This window comes from Papaver somniferum, chromosome 5, assembly GCF_003573695.1.
Source record: "Papaver somniferum cultivar HN1 chromosome 5, ASM357369v1, whole genome shotgun sequence".
In the NCBI taxonomy this organism is placed as follows: domain Eukaryota; kingdom Viridiplantae; phylum Streptophyta; class Magnoliopsida; order Ranunculales; family Papaveraceae; genus Papaver; species Papaver somniferum.
Genome location: NC_039362.1, coordinates 29,338,755 through 29,358,748, shown reverse-complemented (window position 1 = coordinate 29,358,748; position 19,994 = coordinate 29,338,755). Strand labels below are relative to the sequence as shown.

Genomic DNA, 19,994 nt, shown 5'->3' with positions numbered 1-19,994 from the left:
ATCAAATTGATCTGTTTTGTTTTCCTTTGCTTAGAATTAAAGCTGTCCAAATTCTTTTGCGTTGGTGTAGCATTTTCTGATATTAATTAATTAAGAAAAGCAAAGATTTTTATGTACTAACAACAGTATATACTGCAGTACCCTTGATTAGCTTAGGTTACATACCCTTGATTAGCTTTTAATCACCACCAGTAGTACCCTTGATTAGCTTGCTATGACGTATGCTCGTACTAGCTATATAGGTTAACATTAATAGCAGTTGTATATAAATGAGAAAGACCCACGCCCAGTGCCTCACTCATTTCCTACTAATTGTAGCAGAAGTGAGGTACTTGTTGTCTTGTCTTCTTCAGCTGCATAAATTTCTCATCATATTTGAATTATTTGAATTGAACTGCTTTGGCTTGAGCTACTCCAAGACCACAAGCAGAATCTGAGGATCTAGCGGCTAGGTAGGCTAGTTGCTAGTACGCAGTCACCAATCAGCAGGACATAGTGAGGCGACGATATTCATGGCAACCAAGGTTGACGACGCAGACCTAAAGGTAGTGCGAACTATGAACCCTGAACTATGTACTTATTAACTAGATAGATCATAGATAATTTTTTTCTTTTTCCTTCTTCATTTTTGTTTGCTTTTTCTCCTCTGCTCTTTCCCTTTCTTATCCGGGACTTGGTACCATATAGCTAGCCTAGCTAGGGTCTGAGAGAAGTTGCATTGTTGGCTATTTTCCAGAGGATTGATTTGAAGGTTTCTGTGAATTGTTGCGATGGTTGCAAGCGCAAGGTGAAGAAATTACTACAAACCATTGAGGGTATGTAACCTAGATTCCTAAGCTGCCTTTTCTACAAAGTTGGTTTTGGTCATTCTTTATGTTAATGTTGCACTACCATGATGCATAATTGATTATTCTAGCTTTGATAATTTTCAGGTGTTTTAAAGATTGAAATCGACAGTACAGAGCCGAAGATGAGGGTCATTGGGAATGTTGATCCAAGAATTCTGATCAAGAAATTGATGAGAGCAGGAAAGCATGCTGAATTGTTAGCATGTACTAACAATAGCAGTAGCAATGGCAAGTCCGAGCCTAACAAAGATGAAGAAAAAGTTAAGAACCCCACTACAAAACCGTTAGCAGACAACTGTGAAAACAAAGGCGTAGAAAAATGTCCTCCAAACTCATCATGTACAAGTACTGCTGCTCAGGATGAACAGAAGAGTGGTAGCAGGGATAATAGAGAGAATCCAAAAACAGTGGATGGGAGTAGGAAAAAAAGAGGATCTTCTAAGCACCGCCATAAGAAAGCTGATTGCTACGAGGGTCATACTGGCGACATAACTAGTAATACTCTTCCTGTTCTGGTTCTAGTACCGGAAACAATAAAAATGCCAGTCGAAACTCCTTCACTTGTTAGTAAAGTAGTAACAAAGCAGGATGACTCCGGCGCTGTGCAGCCTGAGATGGTGCATCAAGTAGTTGAACCCTTGTCCAAATTACATGATCCATCTGATTATAGTACTACTGCAACAACTACTACGGATTCATATGCTTTGGCGCCTCAGTCTTTTCCGTCAATGTTTTATTACGGGGGAGACAACCGTAACAATTACGGATACCGGATGTATGAAGGCAGCAGAGTGTATGCTCATGACCAGCAAGCTGCGCCTATCATATTTTTGCCAGAGCTTCAACCACCGGTCCCAAGGGTAGGAGACTATTTCAGTGTTGAGAATACCGTAGGATGTCAGATCATGTGAGTTGGGATACAGTATCGTCCGCGCATTTATATGACTAAATTGCTATGGCATTCATTTCAATTCAGTTCAACTTAGCTTAACTTTAATTTGGCTAGCTAGTTAGATTATATGGGGATGGGAATTCATATTAATTTTTTATTTCATTTCTTGATAATGGGTTTCTTGTTTTTGAATTTATTAATACGAATTAAAAAATTTAATACGAAAATTCTTTGAATCACTACAAGTTTAGTGACATATCCAGATAAACCCTGCTGCGAGTAGCTAGGGACAATTTCCTAGTATCAAATAGTATAACAAGGTTGAAGACGAGGTTGCATTTGCATCATCACTCCTTGCCAAAGCAAAATCCGCCTTGTGGCCTATTTACAGCAATTTAGCAAAATAACATACTCGTTTTGCCCTCTCAGAGCATTAATCCTATTCTTGCCTTCAACTCTAGGATTACAATGTTCTCCTTCAACTGCTTCAAAAAGTCTGGCGCATCTCCCTTCCACCTGATAGTTGTTATAGGTAACCATAATATTGCTCGCCTCATTGCATCTTCTAGAGTCTATGCTCTGCATATGAATCCATTCGAGTATTTCTAACAATGAAGCCATCAGAACTAGGTTGGAGAGGGATATGATGCTTTAGTTGATTTGTATCTAAGATGTGGTCAAACTGATAATGGCTGCAGGCTGTTCCACCAGATGCAGGAGGAAGGCATGCTTGTGGCAGATACAGCTGCAGTTGTTAGTCTTCACCTGCAGTGACTCAATTTGCAGGTTAAGGACTCGACGCCTCAACGGCATCAGCAAATGTTTGATTGGGTTTTGATCTGTTAGAGACTTCTTATGGAATTGGTTTGATTGGGTTTTGATCTGTTAGAGACTTCTTATGGAATTGGTTTAACGAAATGAATGAGCTAATGAATCTCAGTAAATTTTCAATCGAATGCAAGTTTTAGGATTAAAATCCAACCCAGTTGCAACATTGACAGCTATTCCCATTTGCGCCTACTTGGGATCCAATTCATATGGGGAAGAAAATACATAAATGGGGTCTGTGTTTGGTTTTCAAATTGGAAAATACAATACCATGTATGAAAATTGCAGAGACTTAGTGGCGCCTGTTCAGATGTCCACTGATAGCCTCCCAAGTATGCGGAATGTTAGTTCAAGGATTGTAATGATACCAACGTATGGCATGGGCAGTCATGGCCAAAAAGCACTTCAACTCTCAAATAAGAAGCAGGTGTTAAGCCAAACCACGACACATTCAAATCCCTCTAAGCTGCCTGTCGCGCAAGACTTGTTGACAAACACTATGAAGTGCTTTACAGACATGAAAAAAAAATGTGGTACCTGAGATGAAGCACTACACCTGCGTGGTTGATATGCTTGGACAAGCTAGGTTGCTCGAAGAAGCTTTTGAAGTCATCAAGAAAATGCCATCAGATGCCAACAACAGCATATTGGCAGCTTTGGTTTGTAGAATCCATGATGGAAAAAATTAGGAGAAATTGCAACTAAGAATCTTTTTCACCTTGACCCAAAATACCCCCGATACTATATATTGGTGTCACACATACACACTTATTCAAGCCAACCCCAAGAAATTGAGCAAATTAAATTACGCATAAAGAGTAAGGGGCTTAAGAAACCAGCAGTCCAAGTGTAACTGAGTTTGGCAAAGAGGTTCATGGATTCCATTCAGCAGACAAGGTTATACACAGTGTAGGGAAGTTTAAAGGAAGGTCAAAGCATTGGTTATTGAGATGAAGATGGCAGGATAAGTGCCCGATCAATTGTGTGTGTTTCAGGAAGTGGAAGAAGAAGATAAGGAACACATACTCAATATTCACAGTAACTAATTGGCTATTGCCATACAGATAAACAAGGGCCTTAGGATCTGCAATGACTGCCATTCAGCCTTGAAGTTCATCTCTTTTTCATGACAGAAAGATAATTGTAAAAGCTGCAAACCAGTTTCATCATTTTGAAGGTGGGGGCTATGCTCATGCAAGGATTACTGGCGAACCATAGCAGATAATAATTTGGAATCAAATTGGTACGCTACACAGATAAAGGACCTACAAACTATCTATATACTTACCTTAGCAAGAAACTTTTTCAAAGCTTCAGCTACCCCAACAGCACAATTCACTTGTGATGAAACCAAAGACAATTTCCATTATATAAACAAAACATTCATAAGAAGAAGACTAAATAAACCAATGTCACACTTAACATCAATCATATTATGTCACTAATGATAATACTCATCGTCTAGCATATATAAAGTAGTTTTGTGAAACTAAGGATTATGATCTAAGAATTCTACAATCATTGTACTAATTCATCTTATGCATGCAATCACTGTCATCTAATATCTAAAATTTCAAATGTCAAACCCTAAGTATCTGAAGCTTTGTGGAATAAGCAATGGCAACCCAATCAGGCTGTGAAGAAGACCATTGAAGCTGCTCAATTTCAGCTCCAGCCGTATATGCTAAGATAGGATCAAGGCCGCCTTCCACCGGCTGCCCCATTGACGACAGGTCCCAAATTAATGCCTGAGAATCATCTCCAGCAGTACATATGTGACAAGAACTATGTGGTGCCCATGCAATAGCATTCACACTAGCTTGATGCCTCTGCAGCTCAACCACAGGCAATGTAGGAAACCGGATATCAAGAACCACTACCTTAGCACTATCCATAATAATAGTAGCCATGTACCTAGGATCCTGCTTATTCCATCCCAGCCTAACCAATGGTGTATCAGGCTCTGAGCTCTCATAGATAATCGTTGAATGCTCTTTATCGCGTAAATCAAAAACCCTGACAGAACCATCAGCTGAAACCGAAGCAAAAACACCAACACCACCCCAAGCGATATCATAAACCTCCTTATCATGAGCAATCAACTGCGTATCCACCGTCTCCCTCTCTATATCCCAAATCGTACACGTAGTATCGATACTCGATGTACCAATCCGTTTCGGCTCTGCTTCGTTCCAGTCGAACGAAGTCAAGGGTCCACAGAACTCACTGTTCTTGTTCCCATTCAACAAGCACTTGAGCTCAACACTCCCGCCGCGGTGGTTGGTGCTGTTTTCATCTTCGTTGACGTCGCCTGTGTCGTCATCGGAGTTAATACGCCAGATACGGAGGAAATCGCCGGAAGTAGCTAAGAGATCTGGTTTCTGACATTCTTTGTCGGGGATGAAGATGGTTTTGGTAGGTGGATATGGATGCTCAAAAGAGAGATTAGGATCGGATCTAATCTCACCATTTGAATCGTCGAGTTGAACAATTTCGACCCGGTTAGGGTATTTTTCTAGTAGACTAGCTATGGCGAGTCTGTATTTCTTATCACGACGGACGGACCAGTTCATGGCGTAGATGTGCCATGGTGCTTCGTATGTGTAGATCTCCGATCTCTGTTGTTGCTTTAGTTGTTGTTCTTCTGATCCGTCGTGATTTTGATCTATGTTGTTACTATTCATCATATTCGTCCCCATTAATTCAACCAGATTCTTCTGCTTCCTGCTGTGTTTCTAGAGAGGGAGAGAGCAGTGAGAGAGAAAGAGGTGAAAAAATGATGGTGGATGGGGTTTGTCTTTTTGTTTTCTTGGCCCTATTGGAGAGTAAAGTAAGTAAAGGGCATGGACGGGAGGATAGGTTGGAAAATGTTGATAAGATATTAACAGGGGTACAGTACAGGGAATTAACAAATCTCGGATTTGTTCACGGTAGGGCAATTCCTAACGGCATCTCCAACAGAAGGTGTAAAAAATTCTACGTGGATATTTTTTATTTAGTCCTTTTATTTATAAGACCTCATATATAAAAAATCATCTCCAGCCGTGAGAATTTTAATCCTTAAAATAAAAAGAAAATTGGCTACAAACATGATGTGGAGGTGCAATCGGAGGTGTATATAACATTTTCTTGAACACCTTCATAATTAGTAATTGGTCCCTCCTAACTTGTAGGACCTTACTGTTGGAGATGGATTTATGTCAAACGGGGGTCTAAAATCCTATGTGTCACTAAAAATATATAGATCCACCCTCTCTTGGAGATTAACTTGCAGGACCCTACTGTTAGAGATGGATTTATGTCAAACGGGGGTCTAAAATCCTATGTGTCACTAAAAATATATAGATCCACCCTCTCTTGGAGATGCTCTAATGGCTCCTTCCTAATTTAATGGAGAGTTTGTTCGATGAATTCATCATTTCACGAAATCTATAATTTTGTGGGATTATAAATTATGGGAATCATTTATACTTCTCAAGTATCAGTTAAAATTCTTACGATTTATAGGATTCTCTTGTTTTAAAGATTTGGCATTATCCTCAAAATTGCATATATATATATATATATATATGGAATTTAGAGTCTAAAACAATGGGTCCATAAATTCCTAGATAAGTTTCCTAACAAAAATCTCTAGGGGGAAAGGGTCAGGACTCCATATGGAGGATTTGCTAGAAAAGTGATTTATACAGAGGGAAAAGTAACTCCAACAAATCTCCTGGACCCGTAAATTCCACCCTTAAAATTCTACACCCAAAAAAGAATTGTATGTTAAACTACGTGGATAGGTATGATTCAGTCAAGCGACCTCGTGATAATGCGCCAAGATGGCATATTATTTGCAACATGGCATAGGTAGAAATCCATCGTGCATTCAGAGTTGCAAGATACACCAAGGCATAAGACAAAAGAGTTTGGCGCATAGCCTATGTGCATGAGGCATGCAGGGATGCAAGCAAGACTTGCATAAGTATACTTGCATTATTGGGGGAATGATGCACAACTATGATTGTCATACTTTGGCTGGGACAAGCTATCATGACGTTGCAAGGCTAGAGACATGTGTCAGGCATATGGCTTTGACGGTTAAGGGTTGGTGTTTGATGTATTCTTTCTAAGTCTAGAAACTTCCACATGGCTTTAGGAAAGAAGCAAGTTGGCACGGTTGGCCAACTGCCTTGTGTAAAGTAAATTTGTAACTGCTAGTCGGTTATTTGTGTGTAGATTTTGTAAGGCTATAAAAGCCTGGTCTTTTGAAGGTTTGCGTGTCCGGAGCCTAAGTGTGCAGTAATAATAAGGCTTCGGCCAAGATTAAAGCTAAGTTTTGTTGGCGCATTTATCTGTTTGTTTGGATTATTTTTTATGCATCAAGTGGAGTGTGTGTTGATTTGGTGGCTTGAATGATTGTAAGCAGAACCTCTGTTTAGTATGGTTGAATAGAGTTTTAGTCAAGAAGAAAAGAAATTGGCTAAGTGTGAATTGGCTAAGACTGTGATGTGGAGCATAGTGTCGTTGCAAAGGTTGGTTGTTGCATTTGGATAGTTTGAACATGTGACAATTCAGGTATCAGAGCCCTTGTTAAGGGTCTCTCTGTTCACGTTGGATTATAGAAGGCTGGTTGAGTTTGTTGTTGTTCTTGAAATTGGTTGTGAATTGTACTTGAAGTGAAGGATCCACGCTAAGAGTACAAAGCTTAGTAAAGGATGGGACGAAGATCGGGCCAAATGTTTGCATTAAAGGTGTGTTAACCATATATCCAAAAATCTGCAAGTAACGATCAGACACGAAGGATGTCCTCCGAACAACTTGATAAGGGTGAAACGAGTTGTTCTACATATCAGAACTACACTAATGAGTGTGTTTCCATGTATAATTTGATCTCCAAACATGAAAACATCTTCAGCAGCATTACATCAGCTTCATACCAGACAACGGCACCACAGTTGTCATAGTTTTCTGAGGCCATAGCAGACCTGGAACATATTCTTAATATTGAAACTGAGCACTATCTCCATAATGCAAAGGCAATAGTATCAGTTCAGCAACATCGCAGCGAGGATAATCTATAATAAATTCCCAAATGTGTCACATGACTAAACAATACAACCGAAGTGTATTTCTCCATAGTTTAGTCATAATCAGTTTCTGTTTGGTTTCTCTTGTGATTAGACTAGGTTGATCTAGTAGTATGTTTTGTTTTTCTTTCTTTTTTTTTCTTTTTTTTGTGGTGGTGTTTAGTTTTCTAAAAGTTGTAACTTAATTAGCTCTTAACCTTTTTAGGTACTGTAGTTTTTAGTCCTAGTCTAGATAGTTAATCCGGACCTCTGTTACTTCCTCACTCTGCTTTTCTTCAAACATGACTTATCTTGCTAAACTCAAGTCAAAAAAATCGTTATGGATCAAGCAGAAATCATATGAGATGGACAGGAAATGTTCTGGCAGTAAACCACATCTCATGGATACAAAGGTATGATTAGTATCTCGAATCAATTGCATCGGGATCCATTACCAACAACCAAGTTCCTTCAGGCATTACCGTGCCACCAAATGTACAACTTTTTTTTTGGAAAGCATTTGTCGAATAATTGCGGACCCTGAAGAACCTAATCCATATCCACCTCACTGGTTCCAACTTCTACCGCCAATGCAATACTGAGCCGGAGACTGTTGCTTACACTCGGCTCATCTATTATGTTGTTTGAAGATTATTGGATTATCGATCCATTTGTTATTGACTATATGTGCACCCTAGTTAGTAATTCATCGTATTATTGACGATTTTTTGTGTACTGGTCGTTCCCGAACTATATGCTTGTCTTAATGCAACCTGAATTATATCTCGTATTATATGCGATTTTGGCGTCTCAAATTAGATTCAGGCATACTAATTTAACACACAAAGCTCCTAAATTAATCTAATTCGGCACATGAAACTCTCAAACTCTGACCCGATTTCCAAATTTGTTTAAAATATCTATTCTTTCAAAGCCCAAAATCCATTTTCCTTATTTATTTATTTTTCCAAAAACTGGATATAGAGGGATTCTAAGTCCATCCAAAAACTCCAAGGACTCATACTCCAACAAAAATATTCCAACACCTGTCGTAGAGCTCCTCGTAGTCTCGTGATCTCGTCTTCTCTTCTAAAACGGCGACTTCACAAGGTTAATATTACTTATATACTCGTATTAATATATATAATACGGCATATCTATTATACAAAATAAATGGAGTTTTCGAGCCTTGGGCGATCGGATAACATTTTCAGAGACAAACGTTACATCCGACCATCCAGTCTTATCCCAACCAAAGACAACTAGCGGTCTTCATTTTTCGAACCCCTCTCATTATAAATCCAAATTTGTTAATTTTTAATTAGTGCATCACCTCTTAACTCAAAATTTTCAAAGAAACGTTAAATGAAATCATAATATACCATATATATGCATTAACTGGATTAGTGTTTCAAGGCGAATCTAATGGGAAATAAGATTTTTCTTTTTTTTCTTTTTATTCGATTCATAACTCATAAGTGAATACACACTAATACTTAAATGATTTATGTTGGTTTTTTTGATAATTTATATGACTAATTTTATAATGTATGTATAAACATTATTTTGGCTTAAAACAAAATAGAAAACTATCTCTTAAAGGAACACGGTTGAAAAGCCGGAAAAGAAAAATTACATCAGTCAAAGATCATATTAAAACAGTGTTGTTACGGCACAGGTTATCTCTAACACATGTATATATATCGTATTTTTAATACCAGGTATCAAACTCCTCCTCAACTTCTTTATATATATGTCATAAGACTTTTTATCCTAAATTAATCTCTCTAGAATGAATTATACGCATATAGCATATGTCACTACGGTATAGTGGTAAAGTTGTTGGATGATGATACGAGCGACCTGAGTTCGAAACTCGTCAGCATTGCGGTTGGGGGTTTTTCCACCTTTTTTTCCAAGCTACCTGGGCTTGTAGGTAGTAAACCTCTTTGAGGTTTAAACTTTAGTATAACCTTCGAACTTTAAACCCAATTTAAAAATAAACACGATACGCATATTTATATCGTTCCGCATTTGTACCAATCGCGATATATAGTTTCAAATTTGTGCCGAATCACCAGTGGCGGAACCAGGTACTAAGATTGAGGGGGGCTAAAGGAAAATTACGGAAACACATGGACTTAAGTAGACTAAATCCAACATAAAAGGTGGGCTAAATTATAGTGATCTACACTACAAATTAAGCACAGAAACATTTATGAATCTCCAAGGATATAGATTGGATTGGGGAGAACATAAGTTTGGCGGAGAAAAGATAGTTTTTCTTATTATTTTTCATAAGATCTGAATACATAAGCGGCTGGAGTATAAGTACTAGACTCATTTGCACTGCGTGCGAGTCACACAAGCTACAAACAACAAAAACAGATACAAAGAAACGGACAGTTAAGTAAGGCTAGCTAAGAGGCAGCCAAGGAAACCGGTTAGCCCTTAATAACTACGGGACTGTGAGAACAGGTTCATGACAAATCCTACTCCTTCAAATCATCCTTGTCCTCAAGGATGGAGGATATGGCAAATGAGTTGAAGCTCTTTATGGAATTCTTAGTTGTGGCAGCTTCTTCCCATCAGTGTAAGAGTTGACACCTTTAAAATTTTCAGCTTCAAGGCCCACAAAAGACTGAGCTCAAACCTCAATCTTGGAATCTCAGCAAGAAAGCCCACTCTCTTCATCTTCACTGCTTGGTAGGTATTAGTAACAATGCTAATGACTGTATAAGCACATTCCCACACCATAAATAAAACCCAATCATAGAGCCACGATTGTACAGCCAACCAGTAGAGAAATGCAAAAGCCACTTCTACAGAGCTAAGATTGATCCGCAAATCTCTCATTCCTTTGTACTGGTCAATGTCTTCTTTAACTATCATCTGACTGTAACCCGTCTTCAGTTTTGAGTCAGATATGATGTTAACTCTAACTAAACCCATTTGCAAAATGGCAGTGACAAAGTTTAATGTAACAAGAATGTGATAAATGGCACGGCTACCGTTAACTGTGCTAACTGAAGCTGGATCACTTGATATTGAGATGGGATAGCGTTGCTTACTTCCCCAAGAAAGTACTAGCATAATCAGTTTACCTTCGAACTGGTGTATCAAAATCTCGTTGTGACAGCCAAAAGATGAATTAAAGCTCGCGAATGCATTGAGTTCTTGTAATCCACTTGCCACATAATTCCTTGTATCTGATTTGAATATATCAATTGAAACAGAAAATAAGATCTTGGATAACATATATGTCATACGCCACAATTCATGTGATGCATTTGTTAGTTGTATAGGAATTGCAGATTCTTCTTTCCTTTGAACTGTTGGGCCATCTGCAGTGGAGAGCTTCAGCTGCTTCAAGAGTTGATAGCAATTATCAAGAAAATATTTAGCTGCCAGCACAACATACCTGACTAGGCTCTTTCTTCTGACAGTTACGAATAACTGCTGCCAGCACCCTCGACTTAGAGAGAACCCAGTGTTACTATCAGTAGATAAGTTATGTAGTGCAGTGACCAGAATTACCTTTACCTCCTCAGGTTGGATCATAACGACCCTGGCGATGTGGTATTTAACTGAATTAGGAGGTGAATTTGTAGTGTTTGTCGAGCATTTCTGCAAGGTAAAGAACACCACCTGCCACAACTGACTGTGAATGAACATTACACTGCCAGTACTCATTGAGTTACTAAACTCTCTCTTATCAATTCCACAACCTTAAGTGATCAAACTTTTGTAACCAACTCTCCTTGAATCTGAAGAGAACAAGATGACCTCTAATTGGATCTGTAATTTATGGCCAGGCTCATTCACATCATCATTGGCATCCCACTTCACTGAACCCATACATATGAATTCTTTATCAGTATGTATAACATCCTTAAGCTGCAAACTCACAATATAACCATTTTCATTGATGGCTCCCAAAGCTTTCATAAGACTGCATATTTGAGTTAAATGTAAAGCTTCCACCTCTAGCTGAGTACAAGAACAAACAGCTTCAAAAACTTCTTCCAACAACTCTTGTGTTTTGCTCTCACCATCCTTACACACTATAAGCATCTCCATGATTCCCACCACTCTTACAAGGGATACCTTCCATCCTAAATACCTTTTATTACCTCCATAGCCTATAGTTCTAGGTACTCCAAGCTGTAAATCAGTGACAAGCAACATATAGCCTCTGTCATTTCCCATACTCCAAAACCCAAAAGAGAACAAGGTGAATTCAAACTCAATTAGGAGAACCAAAAGGCCATATTCTGTTGGAGTAAGAAAACTGACGTCTCCAACCACCCCTTGATCAAACAACTCTTGTATACTGCCAAACTCACTTTGCCCTGTCATTCGCAGAATTAAAATCTTTCGGAGAACAATAACTTACTGTAGCATTTCGTCACACAACTTGGAAACATCACTACTGTTACCCTCTCTAACACACAAGCACACATTCGAATTGGAAAGAAAAAGTATGAAATAATACTTGTGTTCAGAAATCAGCTTCGGAACAAAATTTGCATTCGAATTATGCATTGTAATCAACTCATTAAAGACGATCAAACCAAAATTATGTATGCAGAATCTGAAATTAGAACTGCTTCTATTGTAATAAGAATACCTTCTAATCATTTCAAGCAACCTTCCACGATCAAATACCTTCCCAGAAACACTCAAGCTAGAACAGAGACATCCACCACTAGTTGCACACATGTGACATAACCCACCATCACTCATGATTGTGTTGTTCAGTATCTTCTGACTTGAGTTTGAATTTTCTGTAGTCGAACAGTCATGAGCCTCTATCAAATGAATTGTAAAACTGGTAATTCCAACCAGCCATTGATCAGACATTTTCTGTGCAACCCAATACTCAGTTTCCCTAGCCAGAATAAATTCAATCCAGAGAATATTGTCTTGTTGTGGCCTTTTATCACACAACTTGCTAGCATAACAACTGTCCTCATCTTTAACCCACACAATTACAACTGAATTCGTAAACCATGAATCCAATTTGTACCCCTTTCGGAGAACAAGCTCATAAACACTTCTAAGTATGTCAAGGTCTTTACCACGATCAAACAATATACAACCATAACCAAAACTAGGTGAAACAGCAAACAAAAACTCACTTGAATTCGTACTCAACAGTTGTAAACAACACCCACGAGCAGAATTTAACTTCGAAATAAGGCCATAATTGGACCCGTTAATAATAATCATACCAGAATTAAGTACACCCAAACTCAATTTAGAACTGCTGCTATAGTAATGAGAATACCTCCAGATGAATTCCACCCACTCGGTAACTGTAACTCTTCTAAATTGAATTTCTCCATCGATATTGAAGAGTTTACCTTCTTGGTATTCAAGGAACATCGAATCTCTCTGGTATATCTGAACTTCACCTAGAATATCAGCTCCGTCGACAATATAGAAATCGGTTTTGGTCTCAGATGTACCATCACCTTCTGCTATTGTTGGTAGCTTTGAAGAATGATGAATGAAATCATCGCTGATTTTGACTCGGTAGAAGTTACCTCCAAATCGGCATCAATTTTGGGAGTGAATCCAGATGCGGGTTCCGGCAAGCCTTCATCGATTTTCACTTTGCTCAAACGATCCTGTACAGCCTTCAATTCAGCAGATAAATTGTTAATGCTGGTGATAAGCTGTGGTGAAGGATTGTTGTAATTATCCTTGAATTCCCTAACTAAGTCTTGTTGAATGCTCATCAGAGAATCAACCTTCATAGCTAAGTCATCAAATTCTTTTTGATTCTCCATTGTAACCAGGTCACTCATGAAAGAGTGCTCTGATACCATTTGTAGTGATCTACACTACAAATTAGCACAGAAACATCTCTGAATCTCTAAGGATAGAGATTGGATTGGGGAAAACAGAAATTTGGGAGAGAAAAGATAGTTTTTCTTATTATTTTTCATAAGATCTGAATACAGAAGCGGCTGGAGTATAAGTACTGGACTCATTTGCACTACGTGCGAGTCACACAAGCTACTAACAACAAAAACAGATACAAAGAAACGGACAGTTAAGTAAGGCTAGCTAAGAGGCACCCAAGGGAACCGGTTAACCCTTAATAACTACGGGACTGTGAGAAGTGAACAGGTTCATGACATAAATTTATGGGACTAAATGCAAGGGTGTTACAATGGTTTTCATCATTTTAAGGGGGCTAGAGCCAGGGTTAGTCAACCCTTGACTCTGCCGCTACGAATCGGAATTGCTAACTAGAATATGCACGTCATTCTACATCGGTTTTGGTTTACAGAACTCGGAAAATGTAAGAAGGAAAAATGTAAAGGCCTCATTCCAACAGCTGATCAATTGTTACACACCCCGACCACCCAAAAAATTCGTCCATGAAGATGCAATTTGAAAATAATATCCCTCATGTCCGGAAGATGAATTTTGTTCTCCATCTTCCTTTTGCTTTCCTCCCAATAACTGTTCCATTTGGCAAATGTGATCATTAATATTTATAAATATTAACAGTAATGTATCAGCTTGAGAAATGCTAATTACAAATGAGCATATAAGCAACACGAGTACTCTTGAATTGAATTACCCAGGTTTCAACAGATGGAAGATAAAGAGTACCAATGGAAACTCACAAGATCAACAAAATTAGAACTTTTTTGGTGGAAGATATGCACATCATTCTACCATCGGTTTTGGCTTACAGAATTATCAATAGCCACAAGTACCGAAAATGTAAGAAGGATAAATGTAAAAGGCCTCATTCCAACAGCTGATCTATTGTTGTCTTGTAGATGAAATGCCTACTAAATCACACGCCTTCCACCCAAAGAATTTGTCCATGAAGATGCAATTTGAAAATAGTATCCCTCATATCTGGATGATGAATTTTGTTCTCCAACAACTCATTAGTTACTACTATCCTCAACTAGACTATGGGTCCCTTCCTTCGTATCTTCTTCTGGGGCGATGTGACTACTTTCTCTGAAATTAGAAATAACATTATCAGATCATCTGGTACCATTCCTTATGGTATCAACTAAAAATAGCACCAGTGTAAATATCTCTGATCAATCAAATGTTTCTAATTAACATTAAACACATGATGATAAATGAAAAATATATCATGTCTATGCCCTAGACCAAATCTTATAGTGAACTCAATTCTGAAATGTTAAACACCTGATTATAACTAGTCACTATACACTAATATAACTTAGTGCAGGACGTGAGAGAATAAGGGTGTTCAGGAGCAAAAAGAATAATGGGTAAAGATTTCATCCCCAAAAAAGGAGAAAGATAGTAAAATGCATGATACTTGCCTACAAAGATGTGGAAGCAGTAGATGTACGCTGCTTATTTCCAAGGATGATAACGATAATGGTAACATCGTCATGATACTTTCTCCTCCTCCCAACAGGAATGCTCATCAGCTCCTCAGTACTGAAACCTACAAGGGGAGTAAGTCGAATCACACATTTGATTATTTAAGAAAACTGCATGCACATAGATAAAGAATACATTGGGAATCAGTTGAGATGAGAAAAGAGATCATTAACAAAATATATTAAAAAAAACAAGTACCTGCACTTTCAGCAGCTCTTAGAACAAGCTGCTCCACCAGATACTTCGCCGGATCACCAAAAGGATTTTCCTGAATGAACGCATGTGCAATCTGAACAACTTCATCGTTGCTGAAGAAATCGAACAATCCATCGCTTCCCACAATGACAAACTGGTCATCCTCTGAAACTCTATGACTTTTGGTGAATGGTGCAGTATAAACATATGGTGGACTGCATAAGTTTCGAACTCGAAGGATGCCCATCAGCGCATCATTCATTTCTCTCTGCAAAGATTAGTTAACAGAAAGGGCTTGTATGACTTGTGCACAAAAAATAATTCCTAAAGGATTCATAAAGTGAACATTAAACAACAAAGAATAAGTTAAACATCAGTACCTTTTTCAAGTAACCAACTCCTAGTGCCCTGGTTACCCTCAGTTTTCCTTTCAGTCTTCCCCGAACAATAGGAGAGGGATCATCAGGGTGATCAGCTATTACTTTGCTGCACTCAGTTTCATTGTCAACTGTGTGAGTTTCTGTCAGTTGGATGGCTTTTACTAAACCACTTCCAGTGTTGTCGCTGGTACACAGAACAGCCCTACTGTCACCTAGGTTGAGGACGTACAAATCCTTCCCATGAAGAAGTACCAATAGGACACATGAACCAACAGATACTAAATCGGGTCGGTCATCCATTTCCTGTTCAACCATGTACATGAAATCAGTCTCAGCTTGGGCAAGGGCACGAATGAGACAGTCCATCACTCCCAGGCGGAATGACTCAGTTAGGACTTCTCCACTGGAACAATTCGGGAGGACAATTCCTCCCTTTCTTTGAGAATCTGAAGAGTGATCATGACATCCAATAGTTGGTAACGATTTACTGGGGATGGTCTCATCTTCATTAGAAGTAAAATTGGATGCATCTTGTTCCTTTCTCATACGCCACTCCAGCGCCTGAAGGTAAAACCCTATATTTTCAATAAGAGTTCCAGCTAAGAAATCAGCAGCATCTCGTCCATTAAACCCATCATACACTCCACAAAAGAGCCATCCATTTTCTTCAGAACAAACAGCTTGGACTCGGTCTTCCCCTGCAGCACCACCAGCCATCTGTACATCCATCCCACTGAGGAAGCTGCGTGACTCTACCCTCATAGGCGCACTCATAGGTTTCCAGGTAGCATTTCCATTCTCATAGAGAAAACCAGTTCTCGTAGGGACACTTCCAGCCAGGATAGGCATACAATTCTGAGAAGGCGATGAACTAAGGTCCAACCGCGAAAGAGAGGGAGAAGAAGACATTCGTCGAAATGATTTCGGAGAATCTAAAACAGGTAATATCTCCTCACCTATAAGACCATTGCCGATATTCGTGTTTGCTAACGTAGCATTAGCACTAAGAGCAGCACCGGACAAGCAAGAAAAAGAACCGTTCCGGTTTGTGTTTTGAATCGGAATCCCTCGAGAAAACTCAGATTGATCAGGTTGCACGGAAAAGTTATCATGGTCCAAGGTGCTGCACTGATAACCAAAGCTAACACTAAGCTCGCTAGCAGGATCAGTGATTTCCACAGACAACTTCATACTTTCAGGATGGGAGAATGTGAGAGGATCAATTTGGTTTTGTGGAGAAAAAACTAATTTTCCTTCAATAGCTAGGCAGGGACATGCTATACCAGATCTAGAGACATAATTTCAGACACTTATAAACAGAGAGGAGTTGAGCCTGCAGATTCATATACCATACCATTTAAACATAAATATGTGTAGCACTGAATATATCCGACTAGAAAGGAAAAGATAAGAGGCCAAGCATGAAAAATAGAACTGCACATAATATTTTAGATTTGTTCTCATTACCCCACATAGTTGTTTATCGGTATTTACTATGTTGAAGTCAGTATCAGAATGTGACGCAAGTTTATACATACCTCTTAAACAGCACAAAGTTCATACAGAAATTACAATAATGTAGGAATATGGTCTATCTATAAAAATGCAAATGTTGGTAAAAAGGTTCCCAAAGAGATGCAGGGTCCTACCACACCAAAGAACTCAAGATAACTGTGTTCGATAACATCAAAAGGGACCTCTCAGAGCAAGCAGTATCAGCATTATCCGTCTATCTTATTGTGTGTTATGGATCAGCTAAAACTTTTGATTTTAGTAACATCCTTCTCTCAAAAGGAAGATTAATCCTTAGTTGGTTGCAAGTATAGAAGGTCAATAACATAGAGCCAAATGCAGAAAGCATCTATATTTGAACATTTTTGGTCATGGATGTTATTTTTTTGGTTGAGCAGTTCCGATATCTGTGCACAAATAGCATTAAACCCTGACATGCATGGATTAGCATATCTGAGTTTAACTTTGCATATGCTCAAAGATTAATGGAGTTGTTGAACCAAAAAAATCTCATCCTCGACCAACTATAGTACAAGAACCGCAACCTAGTTTTTTTTCGTAAACTTGGCCTTAACTACAAGGGTATATCTCTAGTGCTAGCCATAATATACTTCAATTCCAAGGTATGATGAAAAGTTCCGCAACAAGCAAATGACTTCCAATTGTAGTTGCAATATTGTCGATCTTAACAAGAAAGTACAATGCAACATATAGAGAAATAAATGGAAAGGCATTATTTCTTGGCCTTAACTACAAGGGTGTCTCTAGTGCTAACCATAGTATACTTCAATTCCAAGGTATAATGAAAAGTTCCGCAACAAGCAAATGACTTCCAATTGTTGTTGCAATCTTGTCGATCTTAACAAGAAAGTAACATGCAACGCATAGAGAAATAAATGAACAAAAACCATCAAAAAAATGAACGTATGAATAGATTTGAATTGAGTTCAAGGAGCAACAGCCACAATAATAACAAGTATGAATAAGTGTCAAGCACATGCACCTTCCAAGTAAAAGGTGGTCTTCTGATCCTCAACAAATAACGAACCCGTGAGACAGATTTAGGCATAAGAGTTTGAACATCATATTGGTTAAATACATCTCCCTGTTAGAAAGAGATAAAGTATATAATTTATAGGCCTCCATAATTGCAAGTGGTGTAATGAGGAAAAAAAAAAAGAAAGAAGATTACCACAATTCCCATTAGTCGTTGAACGATGATAACGGCGACAGCAAATACGAGAAATCACCTTCATGTGTCGAACAGCTTCAAGTTGATTGATTCTAATAATTAAAACTGAGATAAATAAAAACACAGAAATGAATTCACTCGATAATCACAACATCACATAACTACTAAACCACAGATCAAGATATGAATATAGAAAGAAAGCCCTAAAAATTTACAATTATTGGTAATTTCTAACTCAAATTCTCAAAATTTACTGCAATGATCAAAAAAAGGTTAGACTCACTTATTGAATGAATAATAATCAGATGAGGTGGTGTTGAGCTTGAGAATGACGCTGAGCCATTAAAACATGGAATCGTAGGAGAGTGGAGAAAGACAGATATATTGTTCAACCTGTCGATCAATTATGAATCTAAGTTAACTCGTTTTTATCTTTGACGTGAGAAGAGAAAAGAAAAAGATAGGAGGAGGAGGAAGATTTTGATAGAGGGAAGAGATTTAGTCAGAGAGATGGAATATAAAGAAGAAGAAAAAAGTAACACGACAAATTAAGATCTCCGGCTCCAGGAGAGAGAGGATCTAACTGCTGCTGTCTAGGATTTTCATGGGCTCTCTTCAAGACTCCGGTAAAGGCAGGCAAAATCCTGCGGGACATTACTTAGGCAAAGCATTATGGTAAAGCATTTCCCTTGGCTACACTCTGTTTAGGGAAATTGGGTCTCAGATTATGGTGCACGTAAATAATGCCAAACAGATACTGAGTTTTTGTTTTATTTTTTTCCAAATTTTTTTCATTGGAGTATTTGTATAGGTTAAAGATGATTAAGAGAAAAAATATATAATACTTAAAAGAAAAAAAAAATAGTAAATCAAAATAATGAAAAAAAGAAGTTTTAGTACAAAAGAGCAAAAACTAGAAATGAATACTCAGTTTATCCGTTGAAAATCACATGGAAAATGAGAATCCGTAAAGTAGTTTTTTCATCGGAAATTGAGTTTCCGTGTGCTTTCCTTTAACAACAAGGTGGATTTGATCATCTTTGAAGTGTAACTAAGGATATCGTTACATTTAAGCGACACGGAAGACCACAGTAGTTGGATTTCGTTACTAAGCTACAACGAAGTGAAATCGCTTACCATAGTTCTTGGCCTTAATGAAGTGTGTGGCTCATACGAAATTCGACTGGAGTGCACTTCTAAATGAACAAGTAATTGGGGGATACATGAATTAATTGGGCGAAATTTTACTGTAGTTGTTGGCATGGTTTTTCAATGCCGACGGTTCAAATCAACATGGTTTTTTAGGTTTTTTCAACGCCGACATCTACAGTAGAATATCCCCCAATTAATACGCGCATCCCTAATTGCTCGTTCTTCTAAATACGTGGATATATTCTTAGTAAAAAATAAAAGTATGTGGATATACAAATATTCTTAGTAAAAAATGGTGTCGAATTACAAAATAGTGTGAGAATTATCGTCAATTGATCCCAGCCCAAATTAAAGTTGACGATACTTCTCACACTATCTTGTAATTCAACACCATTTTTCTTTATAAAACCTAAACAATAATGTATTTAAAGTTGAATTCTAGGTGATATAGTCTTCTCGTGAAGTTCTACATTCATATCAAAATTTAATGTATTTAGAGATGTAATCAATTTAATTTCAACCATTAAATTTTAATGGCTAATTTTC

The 19,994-nt window shown here is 38.1% G+C and overlaps 3 protein-coding genes across 4 annotated transcripts; 1 reads left to right on the top strand and 2 right to left on the bottom strand.

The window, feature by feature from the left end:
* The first annotated feature begins 317 nt into the window (after positions 1 to 317).
* On the top strand, positions 318 to 1,790 carry LOC113277355 (heavy metal-associated isoprenylated plant protein 35-like). The gene is made up of 3 exons (XM_026526477.1): positions 318 to 545; positions 737 to 815; positions 933 to 1,790. Exons 1-3 carry the CDS (start codon positions 513 to 515, stop codon positions 1,757 to 1,759), a joined length of 939 nt encoding a protein of 312 aa, XP_026382262.1. The 5' UTR covers positions 318 to 512; the 3' UTR covers positions 1,760 to 1,790.
* A 2,123-nt stretch (positions 1,791 to 3,913) lies between these two features.
* On the bottom strand, positions 3,914 to 5,396 carry LOC113281265 (WD repeat-containing protein LWD1-like). Its single transcript, XM_026529966.1, has one exon. It carries the CDS (start codon positions 5,265 to 5,267, stop codon positions 4,149 to 4,151), a length of 1,119 nt encoding a protein of 372 aa, XP_026385751.1. The 5' UTR covers positions 5,268 to 5,396; the 3' UTR covers positions 3,914 to 4,148.
* An 8,725-nt stretch (positions 5,397 to 14,121) lies between these two features.
* Positions 14,122 to 18,978, bottom strand: LOC113281264 (probable protein phosphatase 2C 40). 2 transcript variants are annotated; one of them, XM_026529963.1, is made up of 7 exons: positions 18,580 to 18,978; positions 18,297 to 18,401; positions 18,108 to 18,209; positions 15,593 to 16,925; positions 15,216 to 15,480; positions 14,954 to 15,081; positions 14,122 to 14,615 (listed from the first exon to the last, which is right to left on the bottom strand). In XM_026529963.1, exons 4-6 carry the CDS (start codon positions 16,781 to 16,783, stop codon positions 14,954 to 14,956), a joined length of 1,584 nt encoding a protein of 527 aa, XP_026385748.1. In that variant the 5' UTR covers positions 16,784 to 16,925; positions 18,108 to 18,209; positions 18,297 to 18,401; positions 18,580 to 18,978; the 3' UTR covers positions 14,122 to 14,615. The 2 variants fall into 2 exon arrangements, with proteins under 2 accessions (XP_026385748.1, XP_026385750.1); XM_026529965.1 differs by having other exon boundaries at positions 18,297 to 18,388.
* Positions 18,979 to 19,994: the final 1,016 nt, after the last annotated feature.